The sequence below is a fragment of the Pinus tabuliformis genome, chromosome 6 (genome assembly GCF_031772625.1).
Source record: "Pinus tabuliformis cultivar Carrire ecotype Pingquan chromosome 6, CPIR1, whole genome shotgun sequence".
NCBI classification, from domain to species: Eukaryota; Viridiplantae; Streptophyta; class Pinopsida; order Pinales; family Pinaceae; genus Pinus; species Pinus tabuliformis.
In genome coordinates, this window is record NC_142292.1 from 1,658,351,259 (window position 1) to 1,658,364,058 (window position 12,800).

Below are 12,800 nucleotides of genomic sequence, written 5' to 3' on the forward strand. Positions count from 1 at the left end.
TATTTATTTTATAGTGGTATAGTTTTTAATTTATAATTGTATATTTATTCTCAATTGCATAAACTATTTGGATATTAATATTTTTTGGAATGTACGCAAAAGTTAATTGCTCACCAACAAAGTGGGGAGTCGGCTTGGGTAGAACCTCCCAATCGTAAGTGTAGCTACGTGATACAGTCTCATTTACTAATAGGTTTCATAAATTTCATCGAATGAAATACTATTGATACGTAAGTTTTGATACGAAAGATAGAAAGGTACTTTATAGTAAATAAGTTTCGAAGGAGGAGGGTAGGGAAACCTTTTAGAGATTTAATTATAACGATCGGCTAAACATGACAGATTAAATTACATTTAAGGTGTCGCAGGCTGAAACATGAGATATTAAATTAGAATTAAGATGGTTCAACTTGATCATACGAAAACGATTTAAATTAGAATTTAAGATGGTAAACTTGATAATATAAAACGATTGACATGAGTGACATAGAGTGTTGAGCGTTCCTATTGAGATGTTGTATCATAAGAAACAATGAGGATATGATCAACATAGATCTGATCTATCAGATAGACATGTGATCGAAGCAACTTTACAATATTGGTCCTCGTTTGTTTTGTTTTCCTAACATTATACATTTGTAGGCGGATATGGAGAAGGGGGTAACTATAGGTGAGAGTCATGCGGGGGAGGAGACTCCACAAATATTCATCATTTTGTTTCTCAACCGAGGAAGGTTCGATTCATTTGACTTTGGATATTTGAGAAAAGTCATTGAGTTGCAGAGAAATGTAGATTTCCCATTGTGAAGTGGGGGCAGTTATTGACTTCCGGCCCCCGTGCACCTTCTCCAACGAAACTCGACCCTATGGAATCTGGTCCACTACTCATTCTCCTCGCTTTGCTAGGTGCCCTCCTCGTTGGGATTGGACTCAACTCGTTTCTCAGATGGCTTCCATGCTTCAGGGGCCGGGCCGAGGTAGACTTATCCGATGATTTCTCTCTCCGGATGGCGAAGAGCGATTTGAAAGCACTGCCCGTTATCATTTACAACGCTGCATCAAAGCCAACGCCCGTGCCAACGGATTGTCCGATCTGCCTGGTCGAATTTGCGGAAGGAGAAAAGGTGAGAGTGCTGCCAAATTGTAATCATCGTTTCCATTTGGAATGCATCGATGCATGGCTTGTCTCGCATTCTTCCTGCCCTTTGTGCAGACATTCCATAAATCTCCACAAAGAAAGGCGTGGAACCGCTGGAATTGTTCAAGAGACAGAGCCAAACAACAGCATGGAAATAGTCATAGAGGCCAGGGATTCAACTCAAGCAGTTAGACTGGTTTCTTCACACACTGAAACGTTCCCAGGAAGTCCGCAGCCCGCAGTTAGGAATCTGTCAATGTTGCGTAGTCTAGCTTAGTTTTCCGAGTGCTTTGCGTTATTCATTTATCTTAGAAGATAATGACTTTCTGATGCAAGGTTAGCGAGGTATCCCTGTTGACACCTAATATTCATGATTGAGAATTTTATGTAACTAAATAAATTGGGAAGGTGAACAGTCATCGGGAGATGAACTAAACAATCACTCCCTATTGTATATAAAAATGGGTTACCTATGGAATAATACATTAATTCGTTTTTCTGTTTTTGGAGAGTTACTGCCTGGCCTGACATGGTATCAGAGCCAGCTCCTTGTTTTAGCTATTATGCGCCTTGTAACTCCTCTATCCTGACCTCTCCCTCTGCCTCTGCTTTATTCCCTTCTGTTCTAAAATAATCTGCCTCTGCCACTGCGCTTTGTCGATAACGCTTGTCTCTGACCTACATAGCCCTGAAGCTGCGCACTTATTCTCATCAGAGAAACTGCAGGAGAAGAAATTTGTGTTGCTGCGGGAAAAGGGAGATGATCTTGTTGTTGAGCATACCTTATTATTGAGGGAGGCACTGTGTGGGTTCCAAATTGTATTAACCCATCTGGATGGTAGGCAACTGCTTATCAAATCAAGTGCGGCTGAAGTTGTCAAGCCGGGTCAGTTCAAGGTTATTAAAAATGAAGGAATGCCGGTTTACCATCGGCCTTCTATGAAAGGTAATTTGTATATTCATTTCTCTATAGATTTTCCAGATTCCTTTACTCCTAAGCAGCGGAAGGCGCTGGAAGCAGTCTTGCCTCAAACGAAGCGGTGAGAACACCTCATCAAAATAAAATCAATGTTTTTTTGTGAGAAAAAAAAAACTGTTTTAAAATATACATATTTATCTGGTCAGCCATGCTATGCTGTCTCCAATCTTGTTCTCTCTTCCCTTGTTCGTGGTGCTTTCAAACAAATGCTGCTGTTTTCAAATAAGTGTTGCTGCTGTGGCTTAATGGTGTAGCACTGTACTAGTTTAAGGTTGGCAGAATGGTGCTGCTGTTTTCAAATAAGTGCTACTGTTGAGTTTCCCTTTTGAGTGCTGTTTTGAATGCTGCTAACATATATTTTGAATTTTTTCAAATAAATATGCTTGCTCCCTGTTTCAAATAAGTTCCAATGGTATTTTTGACATGCCTGAATGGTATACGATCAAAAGGTGTGGTGAATGGTTTCAATACATTTTGAATAGTTCGAATTTCAAATAAGTTTTGTGCGCTGGCCTCCATAACTTGGTTTAATGCTTTGCCGAAGTTGACCGCTGTAAATTACAGTTCAAAGAATGCGCATGACCATGATATTTATAGGTGAAGTTTTATGAGATTTATATAAGATTTATAAGGTGAAGTTTTATGAGGGTTATATGATGGACTTATATGAAACTTATATGAAGTTTATGTAAGGTGAATTTATACAATGATGGATTTATAGGGGTCACATTGTGGATTTGAAATCTTTTGAGTTGCCCTTTTGAGTACAACTTCATTGTATATCAGCAGAAAGTTTTTTATCAGCGGAAGTTTTTTATCAGCAGAAGTTATTTTTATCAGCAAAAGTTTTTTATCAGCAGAAGTTCTTTTTATTAGCAAAAGTTTTTTTTAATCAGCAGAAGTATTTTTTTACAGAATGCATTCAATCATCTCTATGGTAGGAATAGTTCTCACTGGCAAGGAGAACTATCCTGAATGGTCCCGGATGATAAACGCACCCTCATCTTCAGTGAGTTGTGGAAAGGAGTGTGTGTCGGAGGAGACAATGACCCAATACAACCTACATCAGACAAAGAGCTCGTCATTTGGGATAACAAGAACAACAAAGCATATGCATTAATCACAGCATCTGTAAATGAAGAAGTAAGTCGCCATATTTCATCATATTCAACTGCCTTTGAAGCTTTACAAAAGCTCAAAGAACTCTATGACTCACATTCTGCACTTGAAGTTGTTCAGCTCATGATTAAACTCTTCACTCTTGAACTGAAAAATAATGATCCTCTTGCCCTTGCATCTGAAGTAAAATCCATAATGCATGATATCAAATCCACTAAGGCTGAGCTGGATATCCCTCTTATTGCTTTTCTCAAGGCACTCTATCCTACTTACTCCAATTATCTTGAGTCTTTACAAGCAAATGGAAATCTTAAAGATATAACCTTTGACTCTCTTGTGAAAAAGTTTGCTGAAAGAGAGAAAGCCTTTGGAAAGAAGACAGTCCTTGAAACTTCTGAAGAGACTGTTTGCCTTGCTCATAAAGAAAAGCATCCTGCTCAAGATTCTACAAGAGGAAGAGGTGGACGAAGAGGAAGAGGAAGATACTTCAGAGGCAGGGGGGCAGACATTCTCAAGGAGAAAAAGCAGATCTGCATTGCATTCGCTGCAAACGAAATGGATCACATGATGCTTCTACATGCAAACTACCATGGGACAAAATTGAGCAGAAAAGAAACCAGCATAAAGGTAAAACTGATGATACAGACAAAGGTAAAGCACCTGAATCCGCTCACTATATTGAGGCACAATGTAACATTGGAGTAAATAAAGATTTGTTTAATGCTTCACTTGCTTCTTCGAAAAATGATTGGTTGCTTGATTCAGGAGCAACCTGTCATATGACTCATAGGAAAGATTTTTTTGAAGATTTCACTGACAATGTTGATGGAGCAATATACTTTGCAGATGAGTCAAAAATCAAGCCATCAGGGCTTGGCACAATCAGGTTTAAACTGCCTCGTCTTCCAGACTTTCTTCTGGATCATGTTCTATATCTCCCACAGCTCAAGAGAAACTTCTTGTCCTTGGTCCACATCCGCCAGCAAGGTCACTCCATTCATATGTTTGATGGCAAGCTTGAGGCAAGAAAAGCATCTGACCACTCACTTGTCATGAGGGGAATAGAAGAAGAAAGGCTTCTCAAACTGCAAGGAACCTCTGCTCATGCACAACATTTCTCATATATTTCTCATCATGAAGAAGGTACACTTCCATCAAGTTTATTATGGCATGCTAGATTTGGACATTTAAACTATGACAGTCTCCGCTTATTGAAGAAAAATGGTGTTGTTGGTTTGCCTACAATTCCTAGGAAACATAAGCAATGTGATGCTTGCATTCTAGGAAAGCATAACAAACTGTGTTTTCATGATTCACATTCAAGAGCACATAGGAAGCTTGAATTCATTCATTCATATTTATGTGGTCCAATGCCTGTTCCTTCTGCAAATGGAAATAAATATATCATGACATTTATTGATGATTACACCAAAATGTGTTGGGTTTATTTATTGAAGAACAAATCTGATGCTTTTCAAACATTTAAGAATTTTCATAAATGGATTGAAAATGATGCACAATCTCATATTGGGTCTATTCGCACTGATAATAGAAAAGAATATACATCAAATGAATTTGAAAACTATCTTCGCCAACATGGGATCAAACATCAAACAACTGTGCCTTATAATCCCCAACAGAATGGCGTAGCTGAAAGAATGAATAGAACAATCTTGAATATGGTACGATCCATGCTTTTCTTCAAAAATGTAAAGATAATGTTTTGGGCTGATGCTGTTCTATGTGCTGCATATATAAAGAATAGATGTCCATCTAATGCTATAAGAAACAAGACTCCTTATGAATTGTGGTATGGACATGTTCCTTCGGTAAAACATCTCAGGATCTTTGGTTCCACCTATTATGCTTTGATACCAAAGGTACATAGAAACAAACTTGGTGCTAGAAGTCGTAAGTGTATCTTCTTGGGGTATTCAAACACCTCTAAAGCATACCTCCTCTATGATGAAGTGAATAAAAAGTTTGTTGTATCTAGAGATGTCATTTTTCTTGAATCATCCAAATCTGACAATGTTGTTGAGCGGCAACTTGATCGCTTGGATAGATTCGCAAAAACGAAATCATTTCAAGAATTTGATAATCAGATTCCACATCTTGAAGGGGGGATTCCTATACTAGATCAACATGTGGAATCTTCTTCTGAAGAACAATCTCCCCTGCATGAAACTCCAACAACGGATGATGCTTTAAGTGATGTAATTGATAGAATTGGGAGACTCAATCTTGATTCAGTCCCAACTCAATCAATAGAGCAGCTTGGACCATCTCAGAAAGGTCCCCCAAAGTGGTTGACAAAGACACTTGAAAGTGTTCATCCTGATGAAATTGGAAAAACAGGAACCAGAAATTCAAACCGACAAAATGGAGGTGATGTAGATGACTCTAATTCACCTGTTGATATGGATGTTACTTATGATTGTGAATTGAACTTGTCTACAGATTTGAACCAACTTCCTTCAAAGAAGCTACTTCTCATGATGAATGGAAAGAAGCGATGCAAAAGGAGTATGATGCTCTCATAAAGAATGGCACTTGGAAGCTGGTTGATCCTCCATTTGGAACCAAACCAATTGGCTGCAAGTGGGTCTACAAGAACAAGTACAGAGTTGATGGCTTACTTGACAAGCACAAAGCTAGGCTCGTGGCAAAAGGTTTTGCACAGAAGGAAGGGGTCGATTATGAGGAAACTTTTTCCCCCACAACAAAATGGGCCACCATCCAGACACTCTTTGCACTAGCATCTCAGAACGGTTGGAAAGTCCATCAAATGGATGTAAAAACTGCCTTCTTGAATGAAGATCTAAAAGAGAATGTTTTTATGTCCCAGCCTGAAGGATTTTCTATGAAAGGACATGAACATAAAGTATGCAAACTTGTGAAATCCTTGTATGGCCTCAAACAAGCACCGCGAGCCTGGTATGAAAAACTAACTGAGCATCTTCTGAAACTCAACTTCAATCATTTTGATCTTGATGATGCAACTTTATTTGTCAAGAAAGTTGGCAAAACAGTTGTGTATCTTGTGGTATATGTAGATGATCTTTTAATGACAGGGAACAATGAAAGCTACCTTGCATCCATAAAGAAGGAATTGGGGAAAAGTTTTGAAATGACTGATTTGGGCTATGTTCATTACTATCTTGGCATTGAAGTAACCCAACATCCAAAATCCATATTTCTTTCTCAAAAAAATACATTGGAGATTTGTTAAACAGATTTGGCATGACAGAGTGCAATCCTCTTTCTACTCCAATGGAATAAAACTTAAAGCTCACATCTAATGAAGGAAAGGAATTTGAGGATGCAACAAAGTATAGACAGCTTGTAGGAAGTCTCATCTACCTCACTACTACCAGACCAGACATTTCATTTACTGTTGGAATTCTCTCCAGGTTCATGCAAAACCCTTGTGAGGGACATTGGTCTATTGCAAAAAGAGTTCTAAGGTACTTGAAGGGAACTCAAGACCTTGGAATCAAGTATACACAGGTGGACGACTTCAGCTTGATTGCATACTCTGATTCAGACTTCGATGGAGACAAATAAACTGGGGTATCTACCTCAGGATATGCTATGAGTCTTGGATCAGGAGCTGTCTCCTGGAGATCACGCAAACAATCAGTTCCAGCAGATTCCACAACAGAAGCAGAATACGTGGCAGCAGTTGAAGCAACGAAAGAAATTGTGTGGCTCAGGAAAATTCTTGAAGATTTTCAGGTAAAACAAGTACAATCAACTCCACTCATGATTGATAACACCTCTGCAATAAAACTGGCCAAGAACCCAAAGTTCCATGATCGAACAAAGCATATCAATACTAAATATCATCTGATTCGACATCATGTTGAGGCCAAAACAATCCATCTCCGTCATTGTTCCACAAATGAGCAAATTGCAGACATCTTCACCAAAGCACTTGGAAAGGAAAAGCTTGAACGATTCAGAATGATGCTTGGACTCACCAACATCCCTTCAGATTAAGGGGGGGAATGTTGACACCTAATCTTCATGATTGGGAATTTTATGTAACTAAATAAATTGGGAAGGTGAACAATCATCGGGAGATGAACTGAACAATCACTCCCTATTGTATATAAAAATGGGTTACCTATGGAATAATACATCAATTTGTTTTTTTGCCTTTGGAGAGTTACTGCCTGGCCTGACAATCCCATATCGATGAAGATGACAGTTTCTCAAAATAGAGGCAATGTGTGGTGCTATAATTGCAGTTGTAAGATATCGGGCTGTAAATATATATATATATATATATATATATATATATATATATATATATATATATTTTGTAACTATAGGATGGGAATCGTCATTTATCTTTCTTTTTCCAGTCACCGTAACCCTAATGTATTTTCGGGTCATGGCAGTCCCATGACCCTAACCCTAATCAGGGTAAGGATCTCGAATTAGGTTAAAAATGTTTCTTGTCTTTTATGAGCAACTTCTGTGTTTATTTTCAGCGTTGGGCAGTTAGTTTCACTTGATGGCGTCAACTAAGAGCTTAGTTTTCGAAGTTTATGCACTGTCCCTTTTCGGTTTGTATGCGTGACCTGCACTTCTGAATGCACAGGTTATCAGGTTAGTCTGGAAGCTCTTCAGTCTTTCGCTACTTATTGTTATGCGTCGTCGGTTGTCATGAAGCCTTCAAGTATTGTTACGGCAGGTCGTCAATGTATGATTTAATCTTTATCTTATCTCGTTTCAAGTTTCAACCTCTGTATCTTTGTTTAAAAAACTATTCCATACTTCAAGTGCTTTATGTTTTTTAACTGGGAAGGTAGATAATTTATTTTGTGTTATTTATTTCGGAAACAAATAAGATACCACTAAAATTTGTTTCATTTACAGAGAACTACATGGAGTTCATACAAAGATCAGAAATCATAGGAGAAGGTTTTATAAACACATACATTTTTGTCAGCTCTTTTATTAATAAAGTTAAGAAGTTATGTATGATAAATTTTTTCTAGGAATTGAGCGTTTTTATTTTAATTAGATGTAACAGATCTGTACATTATTTTCTAGATATTCATATTTATAATTTTATTTTACCTATGTTACAAATAATAATATGCATAAGTAATTATTGAATTTGGTATTTTTATATTGAATTTGGTATTTTTTATATAAACATTTTCCTTTTATATTGGCACATTTTTTCTATTATCTTTATTTAATCAAAATTTAATTTGAATTTAGTTGGCACCATGATCTTATGATTTATAAACTTTATAAATAGATATAAATTGTGCATTTTAAACACATAAATTATTTGATAAAGAATGAAATCAAAAAATGAGTAGAGATTATTTGTTTTAATATTTAAAATGGCTAAATAGATTACATTGTAAACATTAATAATAAATGACTGAAGTAAAACTCGAGACCTATGGAATATAACTCAAGTAAAACTGGTCTATAATAGGTAACATACAACATAATCAAATGTCCCAAGTTAAAATTTTCTTATGATGAACCAACCACATGAAAAGTTTGATCTTCATCCAACCTTGGTGCTTCTAGAGGTGCTTCCAGGTATTTTCTGGAACACTGGAATTAAGCTCAAGAAGAATACCTTTAGCTTCCTTAAGGTTAAAGGTGCCTTTATTGTTATTGCCCCATCTCAATTGATCTTGCCCCTCTGTTACTAAAATCATTCTTTGTTTAAGCAAGCTCCCAAGAGCCTCTGCTTTAATTTTAATGGGGCTATCATCTCTGCAATCAATTTTCCTCCAGCTTCTCCACTTTCCGGAGTTTTGAGCAGGATCCCAGAAATCCTTAACTTTGTTTAACCCTTGGGAATCTGTTTCCTGCTTGAGGCTTAAAAAATCCTCTGTTAACAGCATTGATTCTTGTTGCCATTTGTCCTCCCAAAAGAGTGCAAGATCTCCTGCTCTGATTTCCCAAAAACTGTTTTTTTGAACTAGGCTTCTATTTTCCCAGGCTCTGTTCCAGATGTGAGATCCTTTTAAATTTCCAGACATCCTTATGAGATCATTAGTGTGCCAAGAGCTGGCATATTTCTCTTTCCAGATCCTTTCCCACTGGGTTGTTGGCTCCTAAACCCATCGCCACCATAGCTTGGCCCCAAGCACTTTACTGAGAATCTCTTGATCATCCAAGCCTAGACCCCCATGATTCTTGGGTTTACAGATTTTTTCCCAAGAAACCAGGGCCCACTTCTTCTTTGTTTCTTCCTTGCCCCAGAGGAAATATCTTTGTATATTCCTAAATTGCTCTAAAACCCCTTTGGGAGCTGGGAGGGCTAATAACATAAAAACCGGAATTGATTGCAAAACCTCCTTTGTCAGAATCAGCCTGCTTGCCAAGTTCAAGACTCTAAAGGTCCAATTTTTGACTATGTCCTGCATTTTGTTAAGCACATGTTCCCAGGTACTCTTGTGCATAGGTCTGGTTGTGAGAGGGATTCCCAAATACTTTGTGGGGAGGGAATCCCTTTGGAAGCCAAGAATTCTTGAGATATTTCTCTGAATAGAAATATTAGTGTTAAAGAAGAATATTTTTGATTTAGAGAGATTGACTTCCATACCTGTAGCCATGGAAAATTCCTTCAGGATTTGATTGTAGGCTGAAGCTTCTTTGACAGTGGGGATTCCTTGTAGCATGGTGTCATTTACAAATTGTTGGTGAGTCAGAGCTTGACCATTCTCAGTTAATTGAAGACCTTTGATTTTGCCCTCATCCTTGGCATGCTTAATGGATCTACCAAGTCCTTCTATCATGAGAATAAAAAGAAAGGGAGAGAGCAGGTCTCCCCGACTGAGGCCTCTAGAAGGAATGAAAATCTTTGTGGGAGAGCCATTCACCAAAATTGAATGGCTCTAGAGATTGAAGATGATATGAAAATGTTAGGAAGTTTTTTATTGTTCAAGGATGTCCTATGAAGGATGATTCAAAAGCCTTATCATCTAGATTGACAAAGGGGCCTCAAAATTTTCGGAAACTTTCTAGGTGGCATCTATTTTGATCATCTAGAATTTTATGAGTAATATAGGCTTCTTGTATTCTTGGAAGAGAAGATAGAAAATTCAATTGATAGATTACTCTAAGTCATGTTTAGCAACAATATAATTGAGCCATGGATAATTCACAAAGAGGCCACCTATAATTTAAGTTCGACATCCTTTTCCGAATATAAACTTCCAATCATGTTTTTGATTTGGAATTCATTGATAATTTTGTCACAGATTAATCGACTTCCATAAGGAAATGTAACAGTAAAATCAAATAATTTAGGAGATCCATAAGATCACTGCTCCAAATAGATACACGGTAGGAATCCATGGTTGAGACAGAGGTTAGAAAGAACAGGGGAATAGTGAATGTATATGGGTTGATATCCCAACAAATGCTAAAAATCCACCACGAGCGGACCCAACAAAATAAATTTACACAATAACTTGAATGACCAATGTGAAACAAAAGAACCAAAAGGTTACCTTTTAAATGCGAACACCATGATTGAAGAACCAGAATGAACAAGCTCACATCGTTAGGGGTTGTCTCTTTAACAGTAAATCCATTTGACTGATAGGAGCTTCTCACCATCTTCCACAAATCAAAATCGTAATGTTAGACTTTCGATCAATGAAATGATAAAATTAAAACTAATCCTCCCGTGGGAATCCATCACTCTCTCTTGGAGGTACCAGAGGGATGAAGTGCCCATGGAAAATAGTGAATAATCATGAAATCTGACCCTTCTAAATCATTGGAGTATAATATATTGTGAGGAACTCTTGTGAAGGATTTTGAGATACCTATTATAAGACGAGTTTAAGCTTCTAGCGAACATCCCTAGTTGAAAATTTGTATACCCTATCATTGTTAGATATATATGTGGGTGGTTACATGACTCAAGGCTCCATTATTGTTAAAATCGTGTAATGATTTAAGGAGGGCACTCATATGAGAGGTAACCATTCCATTCAAGGTCCCCCTATAGGATTTTTGTTATTATTAGAGACATATATGATTTGTTAATGGAAACTTTATGTAATGTTTATCAATCATGTTTTAATATAAGTACTTTTTTTCTATAGAAAAAAAGAGTTATAGGATTTTCCTAATATTTTGATAAGAATTTATCTATTATTTTACGATTATTGTTAACCAAACCATAACTCTATATAGTTTGTGATTTATCCTAGTTGTTTCTAATGATACAATTCGAATAATATGATTCTGGTTGTTTTGGTTGATAGAATTACAGATTGATTTTGTTATCTATGTATTGGTGACTATGCTAAATATAATTAAAATATAAATTTTTTATACATTTTTCACATCTTAATATAATGTGTATCTTTTTTTTGTTTTTCATAAATATATTGATAAACACCAAGAAGGGGATAAAATTAAGGTGTTGGATCTGTTTGACAGTGTTGTTATGGGCAATGGGTGGATTCACTTACTATCTATTGGAGAAGGATTCAAATTGAAAGGATAGGAGATGCAAATGTAAATATTTTATAGGTCACAAGTAACACACCCCTTTCTTACGAAATAAGCATAGATGGAGATATTCATCTAAAAAAAGGGAACCTTCACATGGTGGACACTAAAAGATTTGCATAAAATGACATAGTTTATGTTTATCATGTACTGACTATTAGGAAGCTTGTCCAACTACTTTATGTAGTGGTTGAAATATGTTGTTCATGAATATTTATCATGATGTATTTGTGAGAGTTGTAAACTCTCATACTTTTCCATTATATATATATATATATATATATATATATATATATATGAAAATTTTAGAGTTGTCACAACTCCCTTTAGATCGATTTTTTTTTTCTTGTATACATGTGGATGTATAAGTTATCTATATTTGGTTGACATAAAAATGATAAGGACAGGGTATTAATTAACCCTCCCTACTTATTTTTCCTCTACCATACTTTGAAAGAATACCAACATATATTTAATCATTTTCGTATAAATATATTTTCCTATGTTCATCCTGCCTTGGTTATGTTTCTAATGCTTCTCCATTTACTCTTCAACACTTTTTTTTTATGTATTTAAAAAATCCTTTCAACAATGGTGTGGTTGGCTAAGTACTTAAGGGTGGTTATATTGGTTTATTATTTCGACTTGGCACAATTTGATATGTATGATATGATTTACATGAGGGCTTATCCTTGATAGATTTCACTCCCCATTGTGTGTTTACTTAAAATTTGACTTGGTATGATATTTTATTACAAGATGGTCATAATAAGTTGCATTCCCCCTACTCCATGTTGCACCTATACTCGAGCAAGTGGCACGCATGCACCTGGGCATTCGTAAACCAATCCTCAGTGTACACATATACCTTACCCATGTGACAATCATATAGACTATCAGACTTCCTCTGCGTGGATGGTTGGATGGAGATCTCAACACATAAACGACAAACATTTATCCTTGAAACCCTAATTCTATCCTTTTTCAAGGTCTTGGTCTATTCACCATTTTTGTGCCAGAGGTTATTTTCTCTACCTGGTTTGTTGTCCC

The 12,800-nt window shown here is 36.5% G+C and overlaps 1 protein-coding gene across 1 annotated transcript; it reads left to right on the forward strand.

Annotated features, from left to right (window-relative positions):
* The first annotated feature begins 866 nt into the window (after positions 1 to 866).
* LOC149265321 (putative E3 ubiquitin-protein ligase ATL44) lies at positions 867 to 1,415 on the forward strand. The gene has a single exon (XM_089403012.1). It carries the CDS (start codon positions 867 to 869, stop codon positions 1,413 to 1,415), a length of 549 nt encoding a protein of 182 aa, XP_089259138.1.
* The last annotated feature ends 11,385 nt before the right edge of the window (positions 1,416 to 12,800 follow it).

What these genes read in the sequence shown, in the direction of transcription:
- LOC149265321 (XM_089403012.1), top strand. Translation starts at nt 867, where the DNA reads ATGGAATCTGGTCCACTACTCATTCTCCTCGCTTTGCTAGGTGCCCTC.